The 15,155-nt window shown below is 38.4% G+C and overlaps 2 protein-coding genes across 5 annotated transcripts; one reads left to right on the top strand and one right to left on the bottom strand.

The window, feature by feature from the left end:
• The first annotated feature begins 342 nt into the window (after positions 1-342).
• Positions 343-9,074, top strand: LOC128887340 (serrate RNA effector molecule homolog). Of its 3 annotated transcripts, none has more exons than XM_054143130.1 (16): positions 343-488; positions 956-1,100; positions 1,215-1,505; positions 1,719-1,913; positions 3,771-3,837; positions 3,952-4,199; positions 4,330-4,505; positions 4,585-4,716; positions 4,795-5,036; positions 5,140-5,280; positions 5,345-5,593; positions 5,685-5,855; positions 5,943-6,205; positions 6,448-6,723; positions 6,892-7,017; positions 8,649-9,074. In XM_054143130.1, the coding sequence occupies exons 2-16, from the start codon at positions 979-981 to the stop codon at positions 8,725-8,727; spliced, it is 2,778 nt and encodes a 925-aa protein (XP_053999105.1). In that variant the 5' UTR covers positions 343-488; positions 956-978; the 3' UTR covers positions 8,728-9,074. The 3 variants fall into 3 exon arrangements, with proteins under 3 accessions (XP_053999105.1, XP_053999104.1, XP_053999106.1); XM_054143129.1 differs by having other exon boundaries at positions 1,212-1,505; XM_054143131.1 differs by lacking the exon at positions 8,649-9,074 and adding an exon at positions 7,216-8,100 and having other exon boundaries at positions 1,212-1,505.
• A 106-nt stretch (positions 9,075-9,180) lies between these two features.
• On the bottom strand, positions 9,181-14,964 carry LOC128887341 (sortilin-related receptor-like). 2 transcript variants are annotated; one of them, XM_054143132.1, is made up of 7 exons: positions 14,807-14,964; positions 13,573-14,005; positions 12,829-12,956; positions 12,056-12,175; positions 11,191-11,208; positions 10,213-10,360; positions 9,181-9,780 (listed from the first exon to the last, which is right to left on the bottom strand). In XM_054143132.1, exons 2-7 carry the CDS (start codon positions 13,986-13,988, stop codon positions 9,684-9,686), a joined length of 927 nt encoding a protein of 308 aa, XP_053999107.1. In that variant the 5' UTR covers positions 13,989-14,005; positions 14,807-14,964; the 3' UTR covers positions 9,181-9,683. The 2 variants fall into 2 exon arrangements, with proteins under 2 accessions (XP_053999107.1, XP_053999108.1); XM_054143133.1 differs by lacking the exon at positions 11,191-11,208.
• Between the last annotated feature and the right edge of the window lie 191 nt (positions 14,965-15,155).

Here is a 15,155-nt window from a genome sequence, read left to right as displayed (position 1 = left end):
TAAGACAGTGAAACTTATAAAATATAAAGTAATAAATACAATAAGACGCTTAGACAATAAGAATAACAATAAGGTGAAGGAGATAGATAGTAGTAAATGATAAGACTATAAGTCAAATGTAAACAACAGGACCAATAGGTACAACACTAATGTAATGATGATATTATGTTCTCAATAAACTATTACAAACTCAAACTCGAAACACTGTTTTCCAAATCACAGTGCAAGTTGCAAGATGCCAAAGTAGCATTTGATTATTACGGTACACTCTCTAACGTCCACCGATCAAATGGTATCTCTCTCAACAGAGAAACTCTGCACTGCTTCGTAGAGGGAGCGTGCGTTCCAGTAATTAGTATAGTTCAATGCTGACGCTGCACCTTCCGAGAGGGCACTTTTGTGACGCACGGTAACGGGCACTAACGGGTGGTGTACAGTGGTGAAAATCGTCTACGGTGTAATTTTCATTTCGTTTAACGCTGAGCTAGGTGAGCATTTTTCATCTTTTCCCATCGCATTTTGTGAAAGCATTTAGCGCGCGCATACTTCTTGCTAAATAATCATGCTTTTCCAAACTAACCAAACGCAAGTAACTCCAACATTCTGCAAGCTATATTCGCGCGTTATTCGAATATTTCGTTCTAAAATAATTAATAATCTCAGTCATTACGTTTCTCGTAAGCACGTATTACTTTTTAAACTGCGCTTTCGATGAAGAACGGTTGGAAGCACTTATGAGTGGCATTATAGAAAATGCATGTTCCAATTGCCTACTTAACCCCTTCCTGGTATAAAACGATTCGGAGCCCAGTAGCTTATGGATAATTGAAACGTGCTTTCTATTTCTCTGCTTCTATATTTCTTAAGACGAACAGAAAAAGTAAATACAACGTAGATCTCACGAATAAACCTGTTTCACAACCTAACTCAAATTTTTGTTCATAATGAGTTACAGATTTGGCATTATAATTTTACACTATGGGGGACTCCGATGATGAATACGATAGAAAGAGAAGAGACAAATTTAGAGGAGAGAGAACAGAGTCGTATTCCAGAGAGGGTCGTAGAGATGATCGGAGACGAGACGATTGGGTTGACAGGTAACTATCAAACACATGAACCTTTAAAGCTTATTTAAATCACTGGAAAGTTCTGTGTGTTTATGCAGATAGAACATATTTTATGAGAACTGGCTGCTGTAACTGTAACAGTAGGAATTATTTTAGAGAGTGGTCCAGTCGCCCTAGACAACGCCCAGACTACAGGGAGTATCGTGGTGGTGGAGGTGGCGGACGAGATAGATATAGTCCAGCAAGATCACAAGAAATGGCACCTCCGATGAAAAGAATGAGAACCGATTGGGACGATCGACCAAGATATGGACACGATTATTACGGTGGTGGTGGTGGTGGTGGTGGTGGTGGTGCCGCTTCCTGGGGACCGGACCACTATGGGCCACCCCATCATGGCAATCATCACTATGGAAACCATGGTAACAGTAGCAGGTTAGTATTTCATATGTCATTTTTATAATGATCTTCTTTTTTCTGATATTTTGTTTTGGATTTACAAACAACGTCGTTATGAAAAAGAGAGGCTGTATTGTAAACATGCAAAAAAGGAGTAGATTCACTCCAAGATTGTTGGCCCGCTTGAGGTAGTGCTCATACAATTCGCATTTGTTAACCATCTGTTACGCTATTTCGAATTCTGTGCAGTCGAGAGGTGGCTGGCAACTTCAGCAATTCCAATATCGAAACCCAACCGCCAATGATGACATTCAAAGCGTTCCTCGGTACCCAAGAAGATACGATCACTGATGAAGAAGCTATTAAACGCTATAACGAATACAAACTGGAATTCAGGAGGCAACAATTGAATGAGTTCTTCGTTGCTCACAAGGATGAGGAATGGTATATGTCGTTTTGTCTTTCTAAGTGATTCCTGATATAACGTGAAGCTCAGTCGTACTTGAATGTGGATCTAAGAAAAATTAATTTCTACAGTGGTTTAACACACGTCTCATCTACTAAAATACTAAATTTTGTAACTAAAATTCGTATACATAGAACCGTATTTCGTGTTCATTGTGCTTACCGTGCTTATCCCACTGTAGGAAATAATCTTCCAGTCCCAACGGAATTATCAAATTCTGTCCAGGTATGTGCAGCAACTCATGGAAGTAATTCTGCTCCCTCAACTACTGATTTTAGATGGTTAATACTTTTTTTAGGATACTTATTACGCGATTTTAATAGAAATTTAAGAAGCAGACTTTTGATTGATGTAAACTTTATTGAGAAATAGCAATTCTTGGAATTCAAATATCAGAAAATAGAATAAAAGTAGGAGTTATAAAACTAATTGTAGTATAAAAATTGTGTTTAAATATAATGCAATCTCATTTAAGGCAATCAAATATTTAATAGTAAAATATTTAATATTAGCTGTATTAAATTACTTATCAAGAATGTCCATTTATTACAGTGTATATATTTATCCATGAGCATCGTATAATAATTATCCTAAAAATATATTAATCATCTAATGTCAGCAGCTAAGGAAGCACGAATATTTCTACGATTCACTGTATGTACAGAGTGCATATGTACGTTTGACAGAAGACTGTTAGGGTATAGTGGCTTTATAATTTTTGCTAAATTGCAGACACAATTTTATCGGTAATTTCAAGCCAATATGACCAGCTCTGTCTATCCCTACAGCGTACAGCCAGCAACGCCTTATGTCATGGGCACAGGTCACCTCGCACGTTTATTTTTTCGTACGATATTTTATGCATACCGCGTCTCGCGCATCGCAGAAGAATCGAGGTGTCTATTAGGTAGTTAAACAAAAATGCGAGCTGGGCGCGCAAAGCCCAAAAAACCTGCTCGCGATAGGCCGCGTTCTAAACCCGTTTAATTATTATTCATATTCGAAAGAATACGCTATCGTTGCAATAGACCTCTGAGTCGACGAGAAAACTGAATGCGAGTAAAAATATCAGACCTACAGGTGAGGCCTCATTCTGTAACCGACAATGTTGACAGTAAAACTGATAATCTTTGTAAATAATCGTCTCAAGAAAAGAGGATACACGTTTAACATTAATCACGAGGAATGATTCGCTCTAAATACGGATGGGAAACAACCGTTTTTACATTTTATATTTTATCCAACGCTAGTCGCAACGGATCTGTCGATCGCTATTGTACAACCCCTGGCAAAAAGTTTTTAACCAAACGCGATAGCGCAAAGCTAAACAGAAAGCAATTGCAGTTATTTTTGCAACGAATGAGGACTTATTTTCAGACCTTCTATCAACCAAATATTTTGTTCTCTTGCTCTATCCTTTCCAATAATAAGTGAAGATTTTCATTATTTCGTTACTATTAGTTTCACGTAGCATTCGTATTTAATAGCATTTTGTACCGTTAAGATACAATTGTTTCCATTTAGTTTCGCACTGTGTCCGATCGGAAACTGTTCGTCAAGGGTTGTATAAATATATTTCTGAACTCGAGTTCATTCACGACCTCGAGAGGTTTTAATTGAGAAGCACGAGTTGTGCCTGTACAAATAGATATGTATAATCACGGTATAAAATTGTATTGGGAAGTTATCAGAAATATCGATAATTTTCTATGTAATGCGACTTTTCCAAACGTAACGAACGATAAATCCACAAATTGTACGTCTGTTTGCTTTTCTATCGACGAGAGCCTTCTTCTCGGTCCGACGCTAATACCGAATTTTCTGTCGATCGTCAGGTTCAAAATAAAATACCACCCGGAAGAATCAGTGAAGAGAAAAGATGAGCAAGTGTCAGCACTAAAGGTACTGATTATTTGTGTAATATTTTCTCTAGACTAGTACTCAAGGAATGAGTTATAAATCTTATACATATCTACTGTATGAGACTCAAATCCTTAAGGCTCGTTCATTCTACAGAAACGGGTTGAAGTTTTTTTGGAAATGCTCGAAATGGAAGAGATAGACAAAGTTTCGGTAGACGCTGATCAAGCTGACGCCCTCCTACATTTGTTAGACGCAGTAGTCATTAAATTAGAGGGCGGTACCGAGGAGGATTTACAAGTTTTGGACGTGAAACCAACGAATCCAATTTTATCGAAGGACACAACTAGAGATAAAGAGGATACAAAAAATAAAGCTTCAACTGAAAAGAAACTTGAGAACAGGTGTGGTTTGATGCTTTCTATTAAAGAAACATTTTTCGTGAAATGTTGAAAATCGTCGATGTAGAGTTTAGTTGATTAACAATTTCTTAATTGAGCTGTATTGTATGGTTTATTTAACCGTAATTAACAGTGACGCAAATAAAACGGACGAGGCTTCGCGCACAGAGAAAACGTTTAAGAATGGAGAAAGCGTGGAGACCGAAATGAAAAGCGCAGAAAAAGATGAAAATGGCTCCGTGGTGGAGGCTGAAAAACCTGAAGACAGTATAGAAGATGCGAAAAAGGAAGACGATGTAGAGGAGACAGGTATTTCATTTCGTTCGTTGAATATCGACTAATTCTTTTCGTTATTTTGCCATTCGTAAGTTTGATCGTGGTTTAATAGGTAAGACGGAGGAAGTTAACACTAAAAAGAGGAAACGCACTGACAGCAACAGTAGCAGCAGCAGCAGCAGCAGTAGTAGTAGTTCGTCTGGCAGCGACAGCAATAAACCTGACACGCCAAAAGAAGAAACAAGTAAGAAGAAACAAACTTCTATGAAACAGTAAATTTCGATAAAATTGTAGTTCTACAATTCAACGATGTTTTTTCCAGCTGTTACTGAGAAAACAGATGCCAGTAACGAGAACGAAGAAGCGCGAGATGCCAAAGAAAAGGACCAGGAGGCCAAAACCGATGGTGAATTACCAGAACCTAAAAAGTCTACGATGGAACCAGAAGCTGTGATCGATCTGGCCAGCGAAGACAAGGAGAAAGAACCTAGAGCCTTGCACAGAACTAGTAGCATCTTCCTTCGTAACTTGGCACCCACCATCACGAAAGCTGAAGTCGAGGCGGTTAGTAGTTATATGTCATACTGAAATAAATATACGAAGTGGTTAGTGAGAGATATTTTGAGCATTGTATTCGAATAAATTTACCAACAAATTGTATGAACAGATGTGCAAACGCTTCCCTGGATTTCTACGAGTTGCAATAGCAGATCCCCAGCCAGAAAGAAGATGGTTCAGAAGAGGATGGGTGTCTTTCGAGAGACAAGTGAACATAAAAGAGATATGCTGGAGTTTGAACAATATTCGGGTAAGTTAACTATTTACGTTGCACGTTACCGAGATATTAAATGTTTATGTTTCAATGCTTTCAGCTTCGGGATTGTGAGCTGGGTGCCATAGTAAATCGGGACCTCTCGCGTCGCATCCGTACAGTGAACGGTTTGACGTCCCACAAACAGATAGTTCGACATGACATTAAACTGAGCGCCAAGATCGTTCACAACTTGGACAACAGGGTCGGTCTATGGAACGAAGATAAGAAGGATGACCATGTGTCCAAGAAAGATGAAGACAATAAAGAGAACAGAAGCACACAAAGTGCTCGCGACGTCGAGCAAGCGGTAAGAAGCGCATTTGAATATATACTTTATTTATATCGATAATAGATATTTGAATTAGGCAAAGGTCCTTTACTACTGTATGTTTCCGCAGGCGTTTGGATTGTCCTCCAAGAATCCAGTATTGAAGAACATAACTGACTACCTGATAGAGGAAGCGTCAGCCGAGGAAGAAGAATTATTAGGAATGTCCGGTGATCAAGAAGAAGGACAACTTGGAGGCGACGGAGATGGTCCGATTGAAAGAGACCCAACCCTCGTCAAGGTATAAATTCCTTATAACCTTAAAAGAGTTATATACGAATTATTCAAAGTATTGATTCGATTTCGGAATTTTTGTTTCTGTCTATAGGTTTTGGACAGATTGATTCTCTATCTACGTATAGTTCACTCAGTCGACTACTACAACCATTGCGAGTATCCAAACGAAGACGAAATGCCCAACAGATGCGGTATAATGCACGTCAGAGGATCCCCTCCGACCGCCAAGGTGTCTAGTACAGAATTATCGGAGTACTGTCGCAGCTTTGAGAGCAAAATGTCTGCTTTTCTGCAGCCAGTTGCTACCCTATCTCAGGAAGAATTTGATAAACTAGGCGCTAAAAATGCTGAAGCGTATCCTTTTTATGCGTAGAGTACATTATTACATAAAGATATAATGGGTAGAGAATTGAGTGGTGCTACTTAATTGTTAGCATCAGGAATGAGATATCGCTATAAACTTGGATGTTTTGTCATCAAGAATGCTGAGTATAAGTTGAAAATTAGTTTTATTTTTTACCACTGGTTTTTCCTACTCTTTATTTGGTTGAGTGGATTTGTCTGAAAGTACTTAAGCTCCTTAACTCCCGGATCAGTGAGGTGGAAAAATTCGTTCAAGCCAATACCCAGGAGTTGTCAAAAGATAAATGGTTGTGCCCGCTCAGCGGAAAGAAATTCAAAGGACCAGATTTCATCCGAAAACATATTTTCAACAAACATGCTGAAAAGGTTGCTGAGGTAAAGGCGGAGGCGGAATACTTCAACAACTATCTGAAGGACCCGAAGAGGCCACAGCTTCCTGAGCATCCTGGGAACAAGGCACCGCCCAGAGAAGGCATACGCGAGGGATTCAATCCCTACGGTTGCTCTACGTAAGTTTTCAAACGTGTAGCTGGGCAAGTTCAATATGAAATGTGAAAAATTTTATTAAATATCAATGTTTAATCCTTATTCAAACGATATGCTACTTAGCTAATTATTATTTTTTATTATTTACCATCCCCTACCAGGCATATACTGAAATTGTTTTAATGATACAGGTTTGGAAGTTATGGCGGAAGCGGTTACGGTGGTAGCAGAGGAGGGTACGGGTCGAGCTATGGCGGAGGATTCGGCGGAGGTTTTGGAATGCCGCGTCCCAGTCGTGGTGGTTTCAATAGAGGACGGTAAGACTACCTTTTCCTTGATTTCTAGTACATGCTTTCGCCATCTTCTTCGAGATCTGCGACACATGACATAGATAGTGTCAAAGGTTCCTGGGATATGTAGTTAAAGAAAAACCAGCTTAGAATGGTCAGAGTCGCGTTTCAAAATTGTTCTTCCATTCGACGCATTGAACGTGGTGTCATACCGCTGTTTTACAGGGCTGCTCCGGACTCAACCTCGAGGCCTCTTGTTAGTTATAATGACTTGGACCAGCTAGACATGGACATGTTCTAAGTTTTATCGAGCACACACGACTCTCGAGTCTTTTGTACGGGTTTAAAGGCAATGAACAAAATCCTCCGTGATATAGCAGATTTACATCTGGATTACGTAACACGCATGCGCATTAGGCCTGGGACTTCTCAATTCAATACTCGAATATATCAACATCGTTATTTAAACATCGCTGAGAATAAGTTTCCTTTTTTTGGAAAAATTAGCCAAATACTTTTCAAATATTTCTGCTACTTCCACGGAAGTTTTTTCTACAATTGAAAATGTAACGAGTACTAAAACAAACTGATCACGGCTAAAAATATTTAAACATGTTAGTTTCACATTACTACAATACAAATGTTATACGGTATATCGTTGATAACATGTGACGAATGGCAATAAATAATTTAAAGAAGAAAGGAAGAACTTAAAGTATTTAATTTATATACTTCATTAGTGCACAAAATATTCGATTATTCAAGTATTGAACCCGGCAAGTAGTCCCCAGCCTTAATGCACACAGTAGAGTGACAGCAAGTTGCCGATTACTCAACGTGATACAAAGTTTCAAAATTAAAAGAGAAAAAATTAAAACGAACGTGTTAACTAAAATTTAGCACATTTTTATCCTTGTTTAACATGGGGTAGAGTTGACGATCTATATATATATAAAGAAAGAAATTATATATAATGCCATAACGTGTATTTTAGCATAAAAAAAGACATTTGGTGTCGCGTTTCCCGGTTAGAAAGCGATACGGAAAATCGGCAGATTCTGTAATCGTATGACAAAAGGAATAACAAATAAATATATTTGTTACTACTCATGTATGTACTTTTATTTTATATCCCATGTCTCCGTTTGAATTCCTATGTCCAGTTGGTCGTATGTCGCGCGTTATGTTTCATCGCTTTTAGTGCACCTGCCTCGATTCTCATCTTTCTACGATTGAACGTTTCAATTATTAAAACTTATTTTAGTCTTAGGACACGCTTATTTATATAATGTTTTTGGTTCGTAATATCAAAGCCTTATTCAATAACATTTCTACAATACTGATAAAATGATAAAACATTAATAAGAAAAAAAGACGTTTAAAATGTTGAATAACATACACAAAAATGAAAATAAAAATCTCACGTTTTTATATGCTTGTACTTGTATTGCTAAAATAAAAATTATTCTTTTTGGTCAGCGGTAACTGAATATATTTATAGTGAATTTATGGAACGTAGAAAAAAAAAAATAATCTGAAAGTGGAGATGTATTTTAGTTTTGTTATGTAATCTTTTTCAATCTAAAATGAGTTTTAATAGTTTAAGCTATTACTCCAGTAATTATTTCGGACGTTTTAATTGTTATTCAACGTTACAGTGGCGGTGGAGGAGACTTCCGACCAGTCATTCATTATCGCGATCTCGACGCACCAAGAGAGCCGGACGAATTCTTATAAAACTCTAGGTACGCGTGGCTCGAGAATAGTGAGGATCCGAGGAGAACGCTTCTTTTCTCGAGCAAACGGAGACAAACTGTCGTTTTACGGCGAAATTAACATCGAAACCTGCGTACCAAATGTCTGTATATATTTATCGCACACAATAATCTGTCATTTAGATAAGAGACTACGCAGAGTTTCGCCAAAAACTCGATATATCAAGTATACCCACGAATAGCAATTGGGTTCAAGACTCAATTTCGTGAACACTTTGCATAAATAGATTTGTATTGATACATTATTTATAAATTTGCTATGATCAAATGGTTGACTACATAACTTTTTAAGAAATTAAACAGATTTTAATCGAATTATTTGTTCATAACAAATTTATGAACACAGTTGACACTAACTGGATTTCAGTCATATTTAAAACGATTGGGATCATCACCATCATAAAAATTTAAAATCTCTTGTTTGGCTTAGATTTATACGCCCATCGCCTACCCACGTAGGACTTTATACGAGGGAATCAGTTGTATACAAAAATACACATAGTTGAGTATACATAGTTCTTAGGTGTGTACAAACGCAAATAGATCTCTTGTTCGACGATACGATAAGAAATACCACTACATAGGTTATATATTATATATCACTTTATAGTATCTAAAAATAATATTCTGTTTGAACGTCTCGCGTTGCGTGGTAAGAATATCGGTATCTGTAATCGAAAACTATGATACACGCATCAATAAAAATATATACATATATATCGTTCCCTAATTGTATCCTGCGATTAAGTATATAATACCGCTTGTAACGATTTATTACGCACCACTGCATATCTATACAGCACAGTTTTACATATACATAATTATATATTATATACATTAATTACATTCGTCTCTCTGTAAGAAAAATACTGTATACGCGGTGAACGACACCGACCCATTCAACGCGAGAGAATAAAATTAAGAAAATCGATCTTTGCAGTGCCTCTCATCGGTCCCGTCACCGCAGTCATCGATCCCGTTGCACTTCATCCCCTTCGCGATGCATCTACTGTTTCTGGGTAACAAAAAATGAAAGAAAAAGAGACACAACAATTAGTAAATTGGCTTTTTTTTTTAAATGAAAGTAGAAAATCCTACTAATTGTATTTGGTAGAGCTCGATATCAACTTCAGATTACTGTTACTAGGTATATCTAAAGCCTTGTTAACTTAAATTGAGCATAGTAAGTACTAAAATAAAAGAAAAAGAGACACAACAATTAGTAAATTGGCTTTTTTTTTAAATGAAAGTAGAAAATTCTACTAATTGTATTTGGTAGAGCCCGATATCAATTTCAGATTACTGTTACTAGGTATATCTAAAGCCTTGTTAACTTAAATTGAGCATAGTAAGTACTAAGTAGACAGCCGACAATATATATAGTTAACAGCATATACTTAAGGATATTCTTGGAATGAATGTTTATAACAAAAGGGTACAAACTTACTGGCATGTGAATTCCTGCTTGTTGCACTTTCCTTGGCATCCGTGAGGCTCGTCAGATCCATCGACACAGTCTGATAAACCGTCGCAGAAACGAGCCTTCGATATGCACTGACCATCGCTGCAAGTGAACTCGTTTTCCAACGGACACGCTGGTGTCAAAACACAAAACAGTCCCCGTCGTAAGTAATCGACGCACGCGATCGATCAACGTTACAGCCGACAAGCGCGTGCACTTTCGACGTTGGAACACGTGCAGGCATTGATCAAGCGAGACGAGGTTAAGAGTTTTATATCGCCCGAAAGGTCGAGCAAAATCAAAACCGGCATTGTGCGCGTGCATAGGAACGAGATCAAAGAGATCGTTGTGCGTGCACGCATGGATAGTGCGGAAAACTCTCAAGCAGCAGGCAATCTTAATCGCGATGATCAGGACCAGCTTTGCGTGGAAGCAAACGATTCATCGTGGCGCCTGTAACTAGGGGCGTTTTAGCAGGAAAGAAAAGGAGAATTATGAAAATTAATAAACTAAGAATCGTTATTTTTCTGATACTACTATTTTGAGATTCGGTAATACTAACTTGGAAATTCATCACACTAAATGTTAATTGATTAATAGTATATCATTATTATAACGAACAAAAACATGGCAACTCTTTTGCACCCCCGATTGTGCAACGTTTGGTGATTGTAGCTTTCTATACAAACTGGTAGAGACTGATAAACCTATTAGCAAGCTGTTTACTATTGAAAGCAAATGATGTAATGAAATATATCTTGTTCAATACAAATTACTTTAAGCTTAGAAACTCTGATTATTTTTGTTTTTAATTTGCAATACGAACAGCATTTCAAGCGCATAGATTGGAAATTGTATTAGGCCGCTAGTGTCTCCAGCTCTTTGCCTAGCGATAATTGAGAGCAAGCGTGCGTGACATGCGAAAATTAAATACGTTCCAAATGAACAGATATGTGTACTCACACCGACCAAGATTACGACCTACGAAGGAGAAAAGAAAACAAATACAAAAGTTGAGAAAGGCCTTCACCCATAGGGAGGAACAGAGAGGTACGGATAGAGAGTCATGGTAGCTGATGGTATGCGAATAAAGGACTCTATCATGGGTTAATTGATCAATTCATTAATTGATTGAACATTCAACGATATATTCGTAATTACTAGACTGAGAATTTTATGCATTTATGGTGTGCAATAATGTAGAATACATACATGAAATGTACATAATGTATGCTGAATATATTCTACGATTATTATTAGGTTGTCCCGAAAGTTTCTTTCGCGAGTTGCACTCAATTATTTGATGTGGTCGTGTTTACATAAATAGACAATCTAATTTCATAGATATTCATGTTGTAACAGTAATGGAGCACAATGAGTCGTGCACAATTCAGTAATGTAACATAAAACATAAAATATTGTCCATGTATTACTTATTAATAAAGCGAAAGAAACTTTTGGGACAACCTAATATAATATATAATATATATAAATAGACAATCTAATTTCACAGATATTCATGTTGTAACAGTAATGGAGCAAAATGAGTCGTGCACAATTCAGTAATGTAACATAAAACATAAAATATTGTCCATGTATTACTTATTAATCAAGCGAAAGAAACTTTTGGGACAACCTAATATAATAGTATCGTTATTTCGTTTTGCATAAGTGCATATACCTATTGGTCATGTTTAGCACGTGTTCATTACATCACTTTGTATATACGCAGTCTAGTAACTACTTATACAAAGTCGATAATTCGCTAACCATCAGCTCGCGCTTCTCGGGATGATCGGAATCGACGAGTCGCGAGACTGTGTCTTACCAAGAGTGCAATTAATCTCATCGGCCGCATCCCAGCAATCTATCTTGCCGTCGCATCTCTTTTCCAATGGGAGGCAGGAAGTCTCGTTACCGCACTGGAAATGCGTCTCCGGATCGCAGACTGCAACAAACGTGGCAACCGTGTTATCGCGCGTAATCTTCGTGCCGCTTCTCATGTACAGCGTTCGGTATAATTCCCGACGTAGGCATCGCGCATTGTCTTCGAACGAAAACAGATTGGCATTCGAGACTACAAAAACTTTGAGAGGTTACAGAGGTAGCCGGAACTAGAAAAAAATTGTTACGCAAGTAGGGTACTCGCGGGCGCAAGTGGTCGGAACGGGCGTGGATTCTTGTTCTGCGAAGAATTGCAAGCGTTGCTAATGAAACATTGGAACATTATTTAATTTGTGATACTAACAAGTAACGGAATTGTTTTAATTTTTGTAGTATGTAAGTAATTAATATGAACTCGATCATTTAAGCTACTGTAAGATAGTGTTATTAAGCAAAGATTAAATCGTTCCAAAGAAGGTTCTTTGCTATTTAGTCGATACCGGCATTTAAGAGTTCTCTCTGTTTGAACTGTTTTCATAGACAAGAAACATTCCAAGAAAAGCGTCAGACACCGACACGCTAGACGCGCGGGGTCTTTACCCGGTGGATTACTCGGATTGTTATAGCAAAGGTAGCAAACTGAAGCCCTCGACGGTAAAGCCGATAACAGAAAGTCATAGGTCACGCAAAACTGGGCTAATGCAATATAATACATACCGCAATTGTACTCGTCCGAATGATCATAACAATTCATGTGCCCATCGCATCGTTTGGTTAGAGGGATGCATAACGTGTTCGAGCACGTCCACTCGTCGTCCAGGCAATAATGCTCGATCTCTACGCACCTATCGACAAAAAACACACGATTAAATTCTAAGAAAACAATTGACGTTCATTTAGAAAAAATTCTGTTTGAACTTATACTTTGTTTTCCTTGAGGTATATGTATAGAAGGAAGCTTTTAACTTATTACTTTAATTAGTACCCTATCTAGAAAGAAGTTCCGACATAGAAAAAGCTTTGCAGATTAGTGTGTATTAATCCTTTGCACCATGAGGTCACCTCTGGCGTGACACTATATGCAGTCTATAAAATAGGATCACAAATATTTTTGTTTAAATTCTTTGAAGATATACGTTTGTACATAAAAGTCTGGTATTATACACTTCGTATCATAGTGCAAAGTGTTATTACAGATTGATATTAACTTGTGCATACTATTGGAAGGCATATTAAAAATCCTATCTATTTCCCTAGATCGAGCATTGTAATTAGACAACCAACAACACGGACAATCAACTGTGATAGGTAGACATTTGAATCAAAAACATCTGTAAATCTGTTCTCATGGGGCAAATAGTTTAGAACTCTTACAACAAAAGTTCCAAGGCAACAGTTGCTTCAGGACTTATACTAGAGAAGTTTTATAGGATAACTGAAACATTGTTCCTATGTATTGACCTAAAAGCGTCCACGTCGAGACGATGGCACTTCTGTTTGTTGACAACGCAGAAGCCAGCGCAACCAGTTGGATCCTCGATATCGAGACGGATCCTGCAAACGGGCACCTCTTCGTCCACGAGAGCTACACACACTTCATCGTGTAAACAGTCGTCGCAATATCGGGTGGAGTTGACGTTCAGTGGACTCGTCGTTTCCGTTTCCGTTTCTGAAACTGGCGGAGTGGCACTCTGCGGAAATGTTTGGTCGTTGCTTAAAAGGATGCTTGCGATCAAGGTGCTGCTCATCGGTGTCGTCGATGCTGCAGCCGAAGTGCCGTTCTGATTGCTGCCAGTGGCGTTTGAGAGAAACATTCCTGCTGATAGAGTATCATTGTGCGACGAGCTTTTCGTTAACTTCAAGTACTGTTGGATCATCTGCAGCTTCTCGGGCTCTGAAATCAGTCGATCGATGAATCTCCTGTTATACATTCGAAAAGCACGAAATTCAAGTAACGTGTTTGTATCATTTCCTTGAACTGAAAATTTAAACTGAAGACATTTATTCGATGAAATGAATAATAGAGGAAGACATTTTTCTCTATTCAACAGTTTCTTTCGCATTTCCCATTGATTGTATGGTGGCCTAGAAGGTCGCGTCCTCTACTTTGACGAGACACGTGATAAAGAATTTAAATCGAACATGAAAACCACGAGTCAAACACGTCGTATAAGGTGCACAAGGCACTCTATATCTGACTATGGATACCTTGAGTAAATCGTAGTAAACCTTCGAAAGGCCTATTTACACATATCCGTAACGTGTCAGTTCCGTATCCGTACCGTATCAAGAACGTCACGGAGCGGTGTCGGACGTGTGTGAACATGCTCATTCAAAAACAACAGAAGAATATTTAAAATCACTGACACTGATGGAACATTACGTAACTGAACGGATACGGAACTGATACGTTACGGATGTGTGTAAATAGAGACCTAAATCCTCACGCCTCAACCGTATCATACAACTCAACTATTGTACTATTACATTAAAATAACTCATAAATGTACGAATATATATTTCCTCCTGTCATTATGAATATCAAAATTGATCCTAGTGCGTCGTTCGCGGAGTTTAGACAAAGAATGACCGAGTCTCGGCGTGTCGAAGTTTGCCGGCTACAAATAACTCGTTGCTCGGAAAATAAACGGTCAACGCCTCCTGCCATTTCTCATCATACACGTATTACACGTACCCAACGTGCTTCCTGGCCGACCGCGTCTTAAGTCGATCGGTCCATCGAACACGAGCACGCCGAAGAAACCGCACTGTTGACCCAGCGGTTAAATTCATCTCGTTGCTGCAATTACTTCGCTTCGACGAATTAAACCTCGGCGAGTCGTTCGTGCTCGTCGACTGGACGCTAGCGTGGACCGTTCATGCTTGCTTAATTGCTCAAAGACGCGAGTAAGCGAACGAACGTGAATCGCGATCGTCGCGCTGGTGGCATATTTATACCTAAGTACGTATGCATGAATGTGTGAGGCCAGTACGCGTAACGCGGAGTAAACATGGAAAATAATGCGCGATTTTCATATAATCAT

The sequence above is a fragment of the Hylaeus anthracinus genome, unplaced genomic scaffold (genome assembly GCF_026225885.1).
Source record: "Hylaeus anthracinus isolate JK02 unplaced genomic scaffold, UHH_iyHylAnth1.0_haploid 11985, whole genome shotgun sequence".
NCBI lineage: Eukaryota > Metazoa > Arthropoda > Insecta > Hymenoptera > Colletidae > Hylaeus > Hylaeus anthracinus.
The sequence above is the reverse complement of the archived record's forward strand: the minus strand, read 5'-3'. Positions and strand labels throughout refer to the sequence as shown.